Source organism: Zophobas morio, unplaced genomic scaffold (genome assembly GCF_036711695.1).
Source record: "Zophobas morio isolate AGI-343-1 ecotype UQ-CSIRO unplaced genomic scaffold, CSIRO_AGI_Zmor_V1 ptg000016l, whole genome shotgun sequence".
Lineage (NCBI taxonomy): Eukaryota > Metazoa > Arthropoda > Insecta > Coleoptera > Tenebrionidae > Zophobas > Zophobas morio.
Window position 1 is genome coordinate 5,051,391 of NW_026972121.1, and position 18,500 is coordinate 5,069,890.

At 37.8% G+C, this 18,500-nt stretch overlaps 1 protein-coding gene across 7 annotated transcripts in view; it reads right to left on the reverse strand.

The window, feature by feature from the left end:
- Positions 1 to 18,500, reverse strand: part of LOC135129625 (zinc finger protein 1) — a 794,849-nt gene that overhangs the window by 332,571 nt on the left and 443,778 nt on the right. Inside the window, exon 1 of one of the 7 annotated variants that reach the window (XM_064056832.1) lies at positions 10,077 to 10,125. The exons of the other annotated variants lie outside the window; for them this stretch is intronic. Coding sequence (XP_063912902.1) covers positions 10,077 to 10,110 — 34 coding nt within the window. The 5' untranslated portion in view covers positions 10,111 to 10,125. Of the gene's footprint in view, positions 1 to 10,076; positions 10,126 to 18,500 lie in introns of those variants that run through there. 7 annotated transcript variants of the gene reach the window in all.

Genomic DNA, 18,500 nt, shown 5'->3' on the forward strand with positions numbered 1-18,500 from the left:
AAACACTAGTGGTCTCCGAGATTCTTTCAAATTACTTCAAAAACCGGACACAAGGGGTGGAGATTTTTTCAAATTACTGCAAAAATAACCAATGAAATGCCCGAGATTCTTTCAAATTACCTTTATTGCACAATAGTACAAAGGGTTAATCAAGTTAACACAATACAAAACTTCCAAAATTATCGATTTTTAAAATTTTTAAAACATAAGTTGAAACAATTTCAAAAGTTTGAAAAATCAACAATTCTGGAAGTTCTAGATGCCAAAATTTGGTGAGTTATAATTTACACCATTTTAAATTGTTTTGAAAAATAAATTAAAAATGGCTCGAATGGGAAAATGTGAACAAAAATCAAAGTTTAATATAACAGGAACGGATTTTAAAATGTAAACGACTTGTGAGAAATTCACATATTTGATACAAAAATACTGAAAATTACACGATCAAAATGAAATTTGGAAATTTCGAACAATTTCGATTTTGAAAATTTTTAAGACATATCTTGAACCAATTTCGAAATGGGGAAAAACAACAAAATGTGGAATTAAACTAAATATGAGACTTTCGTAATTTTTGAAAATTACTATATCTGACACAAGAAAAGAAAAAGTAACAATAGGGAGAAATATTTCGCTTTACCCAAATCTTGAAATCCAAAATATAAAATTAACCACTTCAAAAACAAAACATGAGGGGCCCCCGAGACTCTTTTAAATTACTTCAAAAAAAAAACAAAAGTGCTCTCCGAAATTCCTTCAAATTACTTCAAAACGAAGGCAAGAAATTCCCGAGATTTCTTTCAAAATACTTCAAAAACAAAAAACACAAGAGGCCTCCGAAATTCTTTTAAATTACTTCAAAAACAAAACACTAGGGGTCGATTCTTACACATTCCTTCAAAAAGAAAACAAAAGTGCTCCCCGAGATTCCTTCAAATTACTTCAAAAACAAAAGTAAAGAGCTCCCCGAGATTTTTTCAAATCATTTTAACAACAAGCCAAGGGATCTTCGAGATTCTTTCAAACTACTTCAAATACAAGACAAGAAATCCACCGGATTTTTCAAACTGTAGCAAAAATAAAACACTAAACGTCTGCTACTTTTGTTTTCTCGACGTTTCATGGCCTCTAGACTACGAAAAAAATGGGTCTCCCATTGCCGTCTGTCTGTCTGTATGTCTACTGCGTGGTCGGATTTTTATTAGTCAAACTACTGGAACGATTGTTGTCAAATTTTATATGTATGTTAGGAATATAATAAAAATTGTATAACAATATTTTACAATTAACTTTGGAATTAAGCTAAAAATGTCCGTCATCTTACTTCAATTTCTTTCAACCGTTGATGTTTGTTATCTGAACGTGCTTATAGTCGAATTCTTCGAAGCATAAACATAAACACTCGACGTTAAACCTTTCGTTATCTTTTTTAAACTGACCTGACCCAAAGTAATTTTGACAAACATGTTATTCAGTTTTAGTTTTTCAGGGCGTCATCGACCAATTACTCCTCGACCTCCTTTAAAAAGTTTGGAAACCACTGCTTCATAACTTAATACCCAACCGGGATTGTTTCCCCGTGATGTGGCGAGGTCGTTCGACGCTTTTTCCTTCCATTATCGCCGGATTAAGCAGAGACCAAAGTTAGGTAAAAGCACATGTGGCGTTATTTTCGACGTAGGAGGTAGTTGTCAGTTAACTGCCGGCAAAGTTATGGGGCGGTAAGTTTAAAGGTCAGCGGCACCACCTGCAGGTGCTTTTTCCCAGAGTCAATCCGGCGCTGCTTTCCTCATTAAACGTGACGTCGTGTTTGTTAATTCCATGTGTGGAGTATACAGTATTTTTTAGGACCCCAACATTTGCGTACGAGCGTGTGGTTGCGGTGGATTGTTCGGCGAAGTTGGCAACTTTGATGGGGACGGGAAATTCCGAAATGTGGTAGACGTTGGATCAAAAATTGTGCCTAACCTACCCCACTATCGACGGATACTAAACAAGCGAATTGTCATAGCGCTAGAAATAAAACGTTTCGGGTCGTAAGTACCCCAATTCATCCAGTTTCATCCCTCTCGCGCCACCTTCCAGCGTAACCATCCGACGACCGCACTAAGAACTTAGGACAATTTCAATTACGTCGTTCAGACTGCTGGTTTTAATACATCTGGGTCCGTGGCCAGGCTCTTTTTGTCCTCACACATGCGAAGGTTATTTAGGTTATGTTCTCATCTCCGCGCTCACGGTGTCTGTTCGTTTGCCTTTTAATTTTATTTCACTCGACTTTTTTATGGCATGTGTGAACAGAGGATGGTTTGTTTTAGTCGAGTTATACTCTCTCACGGCAACGAATTGGAACTGTCTTGTTTTCTGAGTGCTCCGTTTGTTTTAGTGAAAAACATGCAGCGGAATGAAATATCGCCGTACCTTTTGTTTGTTGGGCGGCCAGCAAGAAGTTAATATTTCGAGGAGTGTAATGGCGGTTTTTTCGATCGCGCGTTCGGTAAAGCGGTCTTTATTTTTTATGCAGCACCTTTCGTCTGGTAAATAAAGTTTTAAATTTTCATTATGCGTCGAGCGGGTTATCTGCATCGTTAGCTAATATTGGTTCCGCTATTTACGATCGTTCTCCGATCGCTCAATCTATCTCTATACCTTTCCTGAACGGTAAACCGGTAACGCCGCACTTTTACACACCGCCGATAAAGGTACATAAAGAACCCGCAGATAAGAGAAACATAATACTGGGGGAAATGCATACGTAATTTGATTTCCTGGCCCGATTTTTATAACGGCCATGAATTTAGTGGATACTGAAAACGCGATAAATCAGATTACGATTTTTTCGTTATTATTTTCCGCCCCTGAGTGTATCTGATAAATTATAATGGCGAAGGGTATCGATTGTAAATTATTATTTCTAGGGGCAACATATCGCAAAAAAAATTACAGGAATTTTTTTCGGTTTGGTTGATCTTTCCCTGATCGGTTAACCACTATCGGGATTATCATAACGAGCCCGACTCTGATACATCCTTTGCAATGTTTTTTTTTCTGCTCGGCCAGATCAACATCTCCATCCGCTTGTCTTATCTACATATTTTTTTCCGTCGGTGTAATTTCGCCCAAATTATCGGCCTTCTAGTTTGGCCCAATATTCTTTCCACTTTGTTCTTATTTCCATTTTCTTATCTGGCACATCTATCTGTGATAATTTAATCTTAGGATGACCTGTCCGGTCACATTTCGTTACTCTCTTTGTGTACGCTATCTGCTTTTATACTGTCTTATCCGACTTCTATTCGCATCCATTTCAATGTTGTCCCCGATCCTGTTTTCTGCGAGGTTTTGATTTATTTAAAAACGGATTTTTTCCTAAATGAGATAAACTACTGATAACGCAAACAATAAAGGGATTCGTTCCGAATTGAATGTTTGGCAATCGGGCTTCGAGGTAGACTGGACAACATTTTATTTACACCATTTGGGTGTGTCCTAATTTTTACGCTTGTTCTCAAGGTGACAACGAAGATGTTGACCAGTACATATATAGTGGGGGTTCTGGTTCACTTTTTGGGGGCTATTAACAAATATGTTTTTCGAGTCAGCTGCTCGGATCTACATCTCCGAATTTTTTGATGATTTTCGGATCAAATTTTTGGAAAATCTTGGTCGTGTGCCACTGACACTTTCCAAAAATCTAATTTTCCACTTTTTTTTGAGGTTTCGAGATATTAAAAAAAAATATCAATTTCAAATCTTCTTCGAAAATTTTAGATGGGATCAATTAATAATTATGTTTTTCGTATCAATTGCTCAAATCCCAGAATTTTTTGAGAATTTTTAGACAGTTTTCAAGGATTGCAGAAACATGTGTATTTAAAAAAATCAATTTCGGATCCAATTTTTCTAACCTTTTGACACTTTATTTTCTGGAATCAAACAATTCAAGAATGTTCTCAATTTCAGTGCAACTGATTCCTTAGTTCCGGGGTAAAATGTTACACAATTTCGAATTTAGCAGGGATTACACAAATTTTGATTAACGTTTCTGACATTATCTATTTAATAAAATTGTCAATACATAACAGAAGAAAGATAGACGAAAGATAATAATTGGAAATGGGAGACCTACTTTTGCCTAGGAGTTACAAAATGTCAATAACCATGAAATTAGGACCCTAAATACAACAATTTAGAGAAGGATAATCAAACTATTCGATTTTCCTAGTTTAGTTTAAAATCTGTTCTTATGAAATTTATTTTTTGTAATAATTCTTAAAACTTAAAATAAAAATAGGTGTGGATTATAGAACTCCAAGTTTTTCATAGTAAAATTTGATGACTACGTACCAAGTTTTCAGTGGGGATAAATATACTATAGAGCGCGGATGGGCGGGGATAGTACCTGCCAAAATCTGTTTTATCTTAGCATCTATTAGCTAGGATCAGACTAATTTTGGCTAATGAGATACCTTCTAAGAAACGAGAGGGTGGGTGGGCGGGCCTAGTACCTGATAATTTAAGATCGATTTTGGCAAATGACATACCCTCGAAGAAAATAGAAGGCGGGTGGGCGGGGATAGTGCCTGCTAAAATCTGTTTTATCTTATTAGCTACTGGCCCCACCCACCCTCTCTCACATTTCTTAGAGGATAAGTCATTTGCCAAAGTCAGATTTATCAATCAGGATTTATCTGCCCGCCCACCCGCCCTCTCTTCTCTTAGAGGGTATCTCATTTGCCAAAATCAGTCTTATCTTAGCAGCTATTAGCCCCTTCACCCACCCTCTCTTTTCTTAGAGGGTATGTCATTGCCAAAATCAGTTTTACCTTAGCATCTACTAGCTAGGATACGACTGATTTTGGCAAATGAGATACTTTCCAAGAAATCATAGGGTGGGTGGGCGGGCAGATAAATTCTCATTGATAAAACTGACTTTGGCAAATGAGATACTTTCCAAAAAAAGAGAGGGTGGGTGGGCGGGCAGATAAATTCTGATTGATAAAACTGACTTTGGCAAATGACTTATCCTCTAAGAAAATAGAGGGCGGGTGGGCGGGAATAGTGCCTGCTAAAATCTGTTTTATCTTACTAGCTACTGGCCCCGCCCACCCCCTCTCACGTTTCTTAGAGGATAAGTCATTTGCCAAAGTCAGTTTTATCAATCAGGATTTGTCTGCCCGCCCACCCGCCCTCTCTTCTCTTAGAGGGTATCTCATTTGCCAAAATCAGTCTTATCTTGGCAGCTATTAGCCCCCCCCCCCCCACCCGCTCATTTCTTAGAGGGTATGTCATTGCCAAAATCAGTTTTACCTTAGCATCTACTAGCTAGGATACGACGGATTTTGGCAAATGAGATACTTTCCAAGAAAACAGAGGGTGGGTGGGCGGGCAGATAAATTCTGATTGATAAAACTGACTTTGGCAAATGACTTATCCTCTAAGAAAATAGAGGGCGGGTGGGCGGGAATAGTGCCTGCTAAAATCTGTTTTATCTTACTAGCTACTAGCCCCACCCACCCCCTCTCACGTTTCTTAGAGTCATTTGCCAAAGTCAGTTTTATCAATCAGGATTTATCTGCCCGCCCACCCGCCCTCTCTTCTCTTAGAGGGTATCTCATTTGCCAAAATCAGTCTTATCTTGGCAGCTATTAGCCCCTTCACCCACCCTCTCTTTTCTTAGAGGGTATGTCATTGCCAAAATCAGTTTTACCTTAGCATCTACTAGCTAGTATACGACTGATTTTGGCAAATGAGATACTTTCCAAGAAAACAGAGGGTGGGTGGGCGGGCAGATAAATTCTCATTGATAAAACTGACTTTGGCAAATGACTTATCCTCTAAGAAAATAGAGGGCGGGTGGGCGGGAATAGTGCCTGCTAAAATCTGTTTTATCTTACTAGCTACTAGCCCCACCCACCCCCTCTCACGTTTCTTAGAGTCATTTGCCAAAGTCAATTTTATCAATCAGGATTTATCTGCCCGCCCACCCGCCCTCTCTTCTCTTACAGGGTATCTCATTTGCGAAAATCAGTCTTATCTTGGCGGCTATTAGCTCCCCCACCCACCCGCTCTTTTCTTAGAGGGTATGTGATTGCCAAAATCAGTTTGACCTGAGAAATGGAAGCTGCTCGGATCTATATCTCCGAATTTTTTGACGATTTCTAGCCAGTTTTCACGATTTCTAGATAAAAATTTAAATATGATGATTATCGGATCAAATTTTTGGAAAATCTTGGTCGTGTGTTGTTCTTATGTTTTTGGAGTTAGCTCGTCGAAGTCTATATCACAGAATTTTTTAGGCAACTTTCCAAAAATCTAATTTTTCACTTTTTTTCGAGGTTTCGAAATATTAAAAAATATCAATTTCAAATCTTCGAAAATTTTAGACGGGAACAATTAACAATAATGTTTTTCGTATCAATTGCTCAAAATCTATATCCCAGAATTTTTTGAGAATTTTTAGACAGTTTTCAAGGATTGCAGAAATATGTGTTTTGACACTTTATTTTTTGGAATCAAACAATTCAAGAATGTTCTCAATTTCAGTGTAACTGATTCCTTAGTTCCGGGGTAAAATGTTGCACAATTTCGAACTTTTTCCAAAAATGTTGATGTCTAAGGTAAAATATAAGGACAACTGACAAACCACAAATAAAAAGCAGAGATTACACAAACTTTGATTAACGTTTCTGACATTATTTAATTAATAAAATTGTCAATACAGAACAGAAGAAAGATAGACGAAAGATAATTGGAAATGGGAGGCCTACTTTTGCCTAGGAGTTACAAAATGTCGATAACCATGAAATTAAGACCCTAAATAAATTGTTGTAGAGAAGGGCAATCAAACTATTCGATATTCCTAGACAAGCTTAAAATTTGTTCTTATGAAATTTATTTTTTTGTAATAATTCTTATACTTAAAATAAAAATAGGTCTGGATTATAGAACTACAAGTTATTCATAGTAAAATTTGATGACTACGTACCAAGTTTTCAGTGGGGATAAATATACTACAGAGCGCGGATGGGCGAGGATAGTACCTGCCAAAATCTGTTTTATCTTAGCAGCTACTAGCTAGGATAAGACTAATTTTGGCTAATGAAAAACCTTCTAAGAAACGAGAGGGTGGGTGGGCGGGCCTAGTACCTGATAATTTAAGATCGATTTTGGCAAATAACATACGCTTGAAGAAAATAGAGGGCGGGTGGGCGGGGATAGTGCCTGCTAAAATCTATTTTATCTTACTAGCTACTAGCCCCGCCCACCCCTTCACACGTTTCTTAGAGAATAAGTCATTTGCCAAAGTCAGTTTAATCAATCAGGATTTATCTGCCCACCCACCCACCCTCTTTTCTCTTGGAGGGTATCTCATCTGCCAAAATCAGTCTTATCTTGGCAGCTATTAGCCCCCCACCCACCCTCTCTTTTCTTACAGGGTATGTCATTGCCGAAAATCAGTTTTACCTTAGCATCTACCAACTAGGATATGACTGATTTTGGCAACTGAGATGCCTTCCAAGAAAAGAGAGGGCGGGAGGGCGGGCTTAGTACCTGTTAATTGAAGATCGATTTTGGCAAATGACATACCCTTGAGGAAAATAGAGGGCGGGTGGGCGGGGATAGTGACTGCTAAAATCTGTTTTATCTTACTAGCTACTGGCCCCGCCCACCCCGTCTCACGTTTCTTAGAGGATAATTCATTTGCCAAAGTCAGTTTTATCAATCAGGATTTATCTGCCCGCCCACCCGCCCTCTCTTCTCTTAGAATGTATCTCATTTGCCAAAATCAGTTTTACCTTAGCATTTACTAGCTAGGGTATGACTGATTTTGGCAAATGAGATACCTTCCAAGAAAAGAGAGGGCGGGCGGGCGGGCTTAGTACCTGTTAATTTAAGATCGATTTTGGCAAATGACATACCCTTGAGGAAAATAGAAGGCGGGTGGGTGGGGACAGTGCCTGCTAAAATATGTTTTATCTTACTAGCTACTAGCCCCGCCCACCTCCTCTCACGTTTCTTAGAGGATAAGTCATTTGCCAAAGTCAGTTTTATCAATCAGGATTTATCTGCCCGCCCACCCGCCCTCTTTTCTCTTGGAGGGTATCTCATCTGCCAAAATCAGTATTATCTTAGCAGCTATTAGCCCCCCACCCACCCGCTCTTTTCTTAGAGGGTGTGTCATTGCCAAAATTAGTTTTACCTTAGCATCTACTAGCTAGGATACGACTGATTTTGGCAAATGAGATACCTTCCAAGAAACGAGAGGGTGGGTGGGCGGGCCTAGTACCTGATAATTTAAGATCGATTTTCGCAAATGACATACTCTTGAGGAAAATAGAGGGCGGGTGGGCGGGCTTAGTATCTGATAATTTAAGATCGATTTTGGCAAATGGCATACCCTTGAAGAAAATAGAGGGCGGGTGGGTGGGGATAGTGCCTTCTAAAATCTGTTTTATGTTACTAGCTACTAGCCCCGCCCACCCCCTCTCACGTTTCTTAGAGTCATTTGCCAAAGTCAGTTTTATCAATCAGGATTTATCTGCCTGCCCGCCCACCCGCCCTCTCTTCTCTTAGAGGATATCTCATTTGCCAAAATCAGTCTTATCTTGGCAACTATTAGCCCCCCCAACCACCCGCTCTTTTCTTAGAGGGTATGTCATTGCCAAAATCAGTTTTACCTTAGCATCTACTAGCTAGGATACGATTGATTTTAGCAAATGAGATACCTTCCAAGAAAAGAGAGGGTGGGTGGGCGGGCCTTGTACCTGATAATTTAAGATCGATTTTGGCAAATGACATATCCTTGAGGAAAATAGAGGGCGGGTGGGCGGGGATGGTACCTGCTAAAATCTGTTTTATCTTACTAGTTACTGGCCCCGCCCACCCCCTCTCACGTTTCTTCAAGGATATTTCATTTACCAGTCAGTTTTATCAGTCAGGATTTATTATATAATTTTATTATAAATTGAAGGTTAAAAATATGCCAGAAATATAAACATTGTTGCCGATACTATGAGAAAAAAAATTAAAAAATATTTTGCAGCGTATTTTTACATTACAGGAAATATGTTCGAGACCCTCATACTTACTTCTTCGAAAGAAAAATCGGGCCTGTCTTTTCGAAACTGCAAAAAACATCTTTTATTGCAATTTTTTGTTCCAGTAAAAGTATTTTAGGCATTTTCTTTTTAAATAATCTCGCAATGATCTGTGAATCTGTCACAATGACAAATTATCTATGCTGACAAAATTAAAACATTTGTTTGCTTGATTAAAAAATTGCGTCTAATAATTCTGATCTAATAAATAAGGTAGAAAAGTGGCAATCCAGCCCAAAGCAAATGTCAATCAGACTACTGACAGACAAAAAACTAAATCATAAAATCAGTTTATCCATCTTAAAGAAAAAATATCAAAACCTATTTTACTATATAAAGATCGTGAATGGATAATAGGTATGCAATTTCTTTCTGATTTTGCTTTTGATTTGAATAGCAGTCCACCATGACAAGCAATAAACCGAGAAAACCATGATAAACAAAAAAAAATCGTTCAGATTATGCTGAGATTCCGTGTTCATGACTGATGCCTCCAAAAATATTTCGTATGAGTGCGAAGAACAATGTAGTGAATGATCAAACAAAAATAACTTCGAGTTATCGTCGGTTCGGACAAAATTGTCATTATGTTATTTATTATTTGTGGAAGTTTTTCCAAATTTTGAATTCCCTGAAAAAATGACAAAATATAGCGTAGACATGTATTGTTTAATCGTGTAAAGGTCCGAATCAATTTTGGTTGAATTTCGCTTTCTTCGCCCCTCGAGTCCTGCCCTTCCCGGCCCGCAGCACCTACTTTATGTGTGCCGATAAATATTATTTTAGAAAGTTTCCGGACTAAACTTGCTATATAAAAATGCACAAACACGACCCGAAGAAAGGACGGTCCGAGATAATGTTATTGTGATGTCCGGTTCTCGGGAGTTCTTTTGTGTCCGAGTGTTTTCTGTAGAAATATAATTCAATTCGGCCATCGATGTGTATGACATCAATATTCAAATTTGGGGAGTTTACCTTCTGAAGTTGTCCGTAAGTTTGCGGCGGACATTATTCCGCATCCTATCACAACCAAACAGGGCCAATATGCAAATGGGGGCGCTTCGACGTCTGTACCTGCATCGGTCAGCTACGTCAACAATCCATTACGCGCTTCCCCGCTCACAGATGATGCACCCACGACGCCTCCACTGTACCACTGAACCATCATCGAGCTGTTTGCGACCCACCCACGGCGGGCATTGACATCGATTTGCTTTGTGCCGGACAAGGGATTAATCATCGACATGTTCCTTCCGTCACTGGAGATAGGTACGGCCCTGATTAACGGGACGCCAGATGGGACAGGGTACACCGGTTTTTACACCCATACAACTAAGTAGCAAAGGTGGAGCGGAAAATTTCAAATAATTTTATCATTACTATTATTATTATTATTATTAGGTACTCCCGTGGATCCTTGCTCAGAATATCAGCCACTTCTCTATTTAGCTTTTATAATTATTATATGTACATAAACTTTCTACAACACTGGTAATTTTTAAATAGATTAATAGAACTGGCTCGAATGTGAAAATTACCAAAATCTCAACGATATCAAGTTTACTACAACAGCCTATAGAAATGTAAAGGCTTCTAAATTACAGCATTTTAGGGACTTCAAGTGTTCTGTTTATGCTTGCAATATCAGGTATTTTGAACAATTATTATTATTTATTAATTATTTATACAAAAAAATTCTACATCTGTAATAATTCAATATTTTTAGTTAGGAAAATCTAGGGAAATAAAGGAGAGCTCTTTAAGGTTTCAGATTCCATAGGAATTTTGAAATTATGATACAAAATCAATGGATCTGACCAAAATATCGAAAACTACGTAAATATATTCAAACGATCTAGAAACTGTATTATTTTATATTTAATATCTTCTAGAGTAAAACAATCAATAAAAGCGAGGAACTTGGGGGTGGTCATTGACCATGTTGCTTATTAGCCGTTAGTTTATTTCACTCCCGTTCAAAGGAAATCTCTAGGTATAATACCCTGCGCAAGGTCAATATTTGTAACTGACCCAACGAACCAAGAATGAGATTGGTTGCCTTGTTGTTGAATTTTATAATTTTAATAGTTCTGAATAATAATCAACTGTCAGATGTCTACGTAAATTAAGAAACAAAAAAATATATAAGCCCCGCCCACCCGCCCTGTCTTAATCGTGATTACTTTTTTTTATTCGTTGTAAGTTGGGAGGCAGAACTTAATTGCAAAATTCTTATTTTTCCACGAAAAATACTATATGTATTAAGTAAAAAAGAAAGCCACATGATAAGATCCGTCCCGATCTATATCTGGTTTTAATTTTAATTTAATATACATTGTATTCTTGGACCAATATGATACTCAAAAACATGTCTTACGTGGTAATTTTTTGTCGAGGAATAAGGATTTTGCAATTTAACTCCGCCCTCTTGGCTCATGACCAATAAAAAAATCATCAGAATTGAGACTGGGCGGGTGGGTGGGGCTTATATTTTGCCTGTTTTTCTTAATATACGTAGTCATCTTTTCACAACAAAAAGTTAAAACATGTTTAAAATGGTAATTTTTGTAAGGAAATACGGATTTTGCAGTTACGTTTCACTCCTGGGTCTGGCAATGAAAAATTCATCAGGAGATTAAGCCCCACCCAACCCTGCCCCGACCTCAATAATGTTGAAGTTTTTATTGGCTGTCAGACCCAGGGGCGGAGGGTGATTGCAAAATCCATATTTCCCTACAAAAATTTACCATTTTAAACTTGTTGTGAAAAGACGACTACGTATTTTAAGGAAAAAGGGCAAAATATATGCCCCGCCCACCCGCCCTATCTCAATCGTGATTATTTTTTTTTACTCGTCGTACGCTGTGGGGCGGAGTTTAATCGCAAAATACTTATTTTTTCACGAAAAATACTAACCATATGAATTAAGTAACAAAGAAAGCCAAATGATAAGATCCACCCATTCGTCCCGACCTAAATCTGGTTTTAATTTTTATTTAATATACATTGTATTCTTGGCCCAATATGATACTCAACAACATGTCTTACGTGGTAATTTTTTGTCGAGGAATAAGGATTTTGCAATTAAATTCCGCTCTCTTGGCTCTTAACGAATAAAAAAATCATCACAATTGAGACAGGGCGGGTGGGTGGGGCTTATATTTTGCCTGTTTTTCTAAATATATGTAGTTTTCTATTCACAGCAAAAAGTTAAAACATGGTATAATTTTTGTTAGGAAATACGGATTTTGCAGTTACGTTTCACTCCTCGGTCTGGCAATGAAAAATTCATCAGGAGATTAAGCCCCACCCAACCCTGCCCAGACCCCAATGGTGATAAAGTTTTCATTGGCTGTCAGACCGAGAGGCGGAGGGTGATTGCAAAATCCATATTTCCCTACTAAAATTTACCACTTTAAACATGTTGTGAAAAGACGACTACGGATTTTAAGAAAAAAGGGCAAAATATAAGCCCCGCTCACCCACCCTATCTCAATCGTGATTATTTTTTTCTACTCGTCGTACGCTTTGGGGCGGAGCTTAATTGCAAAATCCTTATTTTTTCACGAAAAATACTAACTATACGTATTAAGTAAAAAGAAAGCCAAATGATAAGATCCACCCATTCGTCCCGATCTAAATCTGGTTTTAATTTTTATTTAATATACATTTTATTCTTGGACCAATATGATACTCAAAAACATGTCTTACGTGGTAATTTTTTGTCGAGGAATAAGGATTTTGCAATTAAACTCCGCCCTCTTGTCTCACGACCAATAAAAAAATCATCAGAATTGAGACTGGGCGGGTGGGTGGGACTTATATTTTGCCTGTTTTTCTAAATATACCTACGTAGTTATCTTTTCACAGAAAAAAAGTTAAAACATGGTAATTTTTGTTAGGAAATACGGATTTTGCAATTACGTTTCTTTCTTCGATCTGGCAATGAAAAATTCATCAGGAGATTAAGCCCCACCCAACCCTGCTCGGAACTCAATAGCGATGAAGTTTTCATTGGCTGTCAGATTGAGGGGCGGGGGGTAATTGCAAAATGCATATTTCCCTACAAAAATTAACCATTTTAAACTTGTTGTGAAAAGACGTCTACGTATTTTAAGAAAAAAGGCCAAAGTATAAGCCCCACCCACCCGCCCTACCTCAATCGTGATTATTTTTTTTACTCGTCGTACGCTATGGGGCGGAGCTTATTTGCAAAATCCTGATTTTTTCACGAAAAATACTAACTAGGTATATGTATTAATTAAAAAAAAAGCTAAATGATAAGATCCACCCATCCGGCCCGATCTAAATCTGGCTTTAATTTTTATTTAATATAGATTGTATTCTTGGACCAATATGATACTCAAAAACATGTCTTACGTGGTAATTTTTTGTCGAGGAATGAAGATTTTGGAATTAATCTCCGCCCTCTTGGCTCACGACGAATAAAAAAATCATCACAATTGGGACTGGGCGGGTGGGTGGGGCTTATATTTTTCCTGTTTTTCTAAATATACGTAGTTATCTTTTCACAGCAAAAAGTTAAAACATGGTAATTGTTGTTAGGAAATACGGATTTAGCAGTTACGTTTCGCTCCTCGATCTGGCAATGAAAAATTCATCAGGAGATTAAGCCCCACCCAACCTTGCTCCGAACTCAATAGCGATGAAGTTTTCATTGGCTGTCAGATTGAGGGATGGAGGGTAATTGGAAAATGCATATTTCCTTACAAAAATTTTTCATTTTAAAATTGTTGTGAAAAGACGACTACGTATTTTAAGAAAAAAGGGCAAAATATAAGCCCCGCCCATCCGCCCTATCTCAATCGTGATTATTATTTTTTATTCGTCGTATGCCGTGGGGGGGAGCTTAATTGCAATTGCAGTGTTGGTCAAAACAAACTACTTATATCTATTGAGTACAAAAGAAGCCAAACAATAATCCCCACCCATTCGTCTCGACCTGAACCTGCCTTTAATTTTCACTTTATATAATTGGTATTCTTTGAAATACCAATCCGATACTCAACAAGATATCTTACGTAATAATTTCCTGTAGACAAATAAGGGTTTTGCAGTTATGCTCCGTCCTCTTGGCACACGACGAATAAAAAAATCATCACAATTGAGACAGGGTGGGTGGGCGGGGCTTATATCTTGCCTTCGTGTTTTTAACATACGTAGTCATCTTCTCAGCCAAAAAATAAGTATTCTTTCAACAACATGTTACTCAAAAACATGTCTTACGCGGTGATTTCTCATTGAGGAATAAGAGTTTTGCAATTAAGCTCCGCCCTCTTGGCTCACGACGAATAAAAAAGTCATCGCAATTGAGATAGGGTGGGTGGGCGGGGCTTATATTTTGCCTTTTTTTCTTAATATGCGTAGTCATCTTTTCACAAGAAAAACTTAAAACATGTTTAAAACGGTAAATTTTTGTATGAAATGTGGGAAACGTAACTGTTGCCCCTCGGTCTGACAAGGAAGAAGTTATCCGGAATCAATACATATCAAGATGTCAGTGGTTTAATTTCCAACGTAAAGAAAGTATTTCTTAAAGCTCATTTGAGGATCCAAGCTTTCCGGATTGTCCATTGCCTCCAGAACCTGCTCTGATAAAATGAATTTGACTCCAACACAAACATCTCAAACATAATTTAGCTTATATAAAGCCCATTTTATCATCTTAAAAGCAAGTAAGTATAACTAGATTAGAGACCATTGGGCTGACCTTAAGTCAGTTTGTGGATATAGTAGGACAATTGTAGGAACGATTGGAAGATACCCCGGGGAGAGTAGGTGAAATGGCATTTAAAAAGCTGCAAGATACTTGAGAAAAAAATACCTGGAGCTTAAACTTGTCGGCGAAGTATTCCAAGGCGAAAATGTAATAGGAAAAGATTGTTGCAATCTACTCTAATAAAATACACACGGGTTTTTTATCTCTCACGGTTTTCCCGCGCACCAAAACCCACCGTTCCAGTTCCTAAAACTCTTTAATTCCCAATCGAGCACCTTCTCCCACGCTCCAATCCGGCGTTTAAAAAGCCAATAAACCCTCTTTCTTGTCTTTAAAAATGAACGAATTCCATTTTATTGCCCCGAAACGATGACTGCATGTTTCTAAAGTAACAGATCTATTTTCGAGTGGATTTAATTACTAATAGTAGTTCCCAGAATCACCATTCCGACTTTATAGCTTCTCTTAACCGCGCTCAAAGAGCACCGGCGCTCTCAATATGCACAATGCGGCCGAGAATCCCGACTCATTTGCTGCATCATTTGTATCGGCAACGTGCAAACATGTGTTTTCCGGCATATCCCGTTTTTTTCCCTCGAAAATAATCGCAACGTTCGCCAAAACAACAACAAATAGGACGATCCGGTGAGGTCCGAAAACAAACAGAACAAAGAAGAAGTGCACCCTCGCGCCATATTTTCGATGTTGGAGAGAATTATAGGTTTCGGAACAGGAAGGAGTGTTTATTTGATTTGGTTTACGTTTCGTTCGGAGCTATACTACACCTTTAGCATTTGTTCGGGGATAAATGTAGGTTCTGTTTTGGTTAATAAATAAATAGTGCTCTTTTGGGCGAAGTGGATGGGACACGGCTGGCTGTCGGAAGGTGCTTTGTGTACTTCCAATCTAAACAATTTTATGGTTTGTTTTTGTGAGCTAGACAATAGCGGCTTTCAGGTAAAGTAACTCAAGCAAAGGAAGCCATAACTCAAGATTTACGGACGGATCGGGCGTTTCGTTTCGAACATTTGCAATTTTACTCATCCGAACACTCTGTATGTATGTACAAGTAGTCCTACTTTAACCTTCAAATCAAACACAATCGACCGCCCACACTCCATTCATGCGATTATGACATTGTTTGCCTTTCATTTTTCAATATTTGCTACAACAGGCGTCCAAATGTTTGCGCTCCGTGTTTGATTTTAGTAATAAACCGGCCACCGTTAAAAATGCACTAAAATTCCGCAGCCATCAGTCTCCCGCCGGTAATCCAGTCCGGCCCCCGTTAGTGACTTTTACGAAGGGACATTGTGTCCGCTCTGCCTGCCAAGGACATCATCAATCAACCTTGAATGGTCCTTCCCGCTGCGCCCCTGCTCCAATCAACCTGTTCCACACCGGTACCCTGTCTACCCTCATTCATCCCGTACGCAATTATCGTCCGCCCGACTCACAACGCCGACTACCTGCCTTTGTCCGCCGAGATTCACGAGATCCAGGAATCCGCTTTGTTGGGCCGCCGCAATCTGGGCCACTGAGAACGCTCTTCGACTGATACACCTGGCCCACCTGATCGACTCCCAGCCACCTGTTGCGCGCGAGGGTGGAGCCTTTTCCACCTGCGACGCCATGTTTCAATCATCGCATTGCGCTCAATATTTTTTCTACGGCTACGTACACCGTAGTGAACTCCGCCGCCAGCTGTCAGAAGCTTCATTCATCATACGGCCCACCGCCTGTTCATCGTTCACGTTCGACAAACTTTTGATAACGCTTGAAGTATTACAACTCGAATGTCAGGTTCACCTATAGGGAGTCTAATAGCTCGAAACACCGATGTCGGTTCGACGGAACTTTTATGGAATTGTGGGATTCGAGAGTTTTTTAAGTGTGGTGTCCCGGATTTGGCGAGTCCAGGATGTGCGGTTAGTCATTACGCAAAATTGAGAACATCGGGCAAAGAGCAGTGGTAGTGATAAAGGTAGTTGAGGTAATTGAGGTCGAGTGACATTTTCAATTGGATATCCGGCGATGTTGCAATAATTATCAAAAAACAAAATTTATAAATAAAATATTTGATTTCTGTCTGTCTGTCGTCTGTGTCTATTTTTATTAGACACGTAATATCCCGACTGGACCGATAGTTGCCAAATTTTGTATGTAGATTAGGAATATCATGTTGATGGTAAAATGCCAAAATTGGCTATTGATTTTTTTATCAGCACTTTTTTGATGACTTTTTTGACCACTGTTTCTGCTTTTTTGTGCTGTGTTTTCACATTTTTTGTTGCCTTCGTTGTTTTGAAATATTTTTTATTTCCCTTCTTTTAGTTCCATTTCTTATCATTTTTTGACTTTTTAGTCTTTTTTTTGTGTCCTTTTACGTATTTCTTGTCACCCTTTTTATAGACCTTTTGTAATTTTTTAATTTCTTTTTGTAACTTTCTTGTCGGTATTGTAGCACTTTTTGTGGGCTTTTTTCCATTTCCTTCTTTTTGACGCCCTTTATAATTCAGTTTTTGTTTTTTCTTCGCATTTTCTAATTTTTTTCTCTCTGCTTTGCTTTATTTAAATTCTTTGTTTTTGTCGCCTTTTTTTGATTCTCCTCTTTCATTTTCAGTGGCATTTTCCCCATTTTTTATAGATTTCTTTCTTTTCTTTCTTTCTGTTAATTTTTTGTACTGTTCTCTGTTTTCGTATTTTTTGTCTCTTTTTTTGTGGATTCTTGTCCCTTAAATTTTTACTTTTTTTTTTATGAATTTTTTTGCCGGTTTTAGTAGTTACTTTTGTGTTGTTTCTTTTTTGTGACTTTTTGTGTTTTTTTTTTGTTGACTTTTTTTTGTGTTTTGTATAATAATAATAATACTAATACGTCTATTTTGCCTCCCTATTTGAGACCTTTTTTTTCACATCTGGTAGTAATTTTCTCTAATTTTTTATGGATTTTTCGTTCTCTACATTTGCATAACTTCTTGCTTTTTTTATTTTTTTTCTTCATCTTTTTTGTCGCCTTTTTAAGATTTGTTTTTATTGCCGTTTTTTGGAATCTGTTTTTAACTCTTTCATTGGCCTTTTTTGGTCACTTTTGAAATCTCCTTTTCCACAATTTTGTAACTTTTTTTGTTTCTTTTGTAGCCTTTTTCATTACAATAATTTATAATGCATACATTTTGTGCAATTTTTTAGTTGCATTTTTTTGTTGCCTTTTTTGGTCCCCTTTTGTGGTGACCTTTTTCTTATGCTTTATGGATTTTTGTTGTTTTCGCATTTTTTAGTTTTTATGTGGTGTTTTCTGGACCTTATTTATAGCCTTTTTTGTCATTTTCTTTTTTGGTAGTCGATTTTTTTTGGCGCATTTTTTTGTGGATTTTTTGTTGCCTTATATGGCAGTTTTTTTCGTTCTCTTAAAGTTGGATTTTTAGTCTTTTTTTTTGTTGGTAGTGTCCTTTTATGCATTTTTTGTAACTCTTTTGTAATTTTTTAATTTCTTTTTTTTTCAATTTTTTTTGTCCTCTGTTTTCACATTTTTTGTGGAATTTTCGTCGCTTTTTGCATTTGCTTTTTTTAAATTTTTTGTTTTTGTCGCCTTTTTTTGAAGCGTTCTTTGTTCTTTTTTGTGGCCGTTTTTACCGCTTTTTTTGACTCTCATTTTCCTT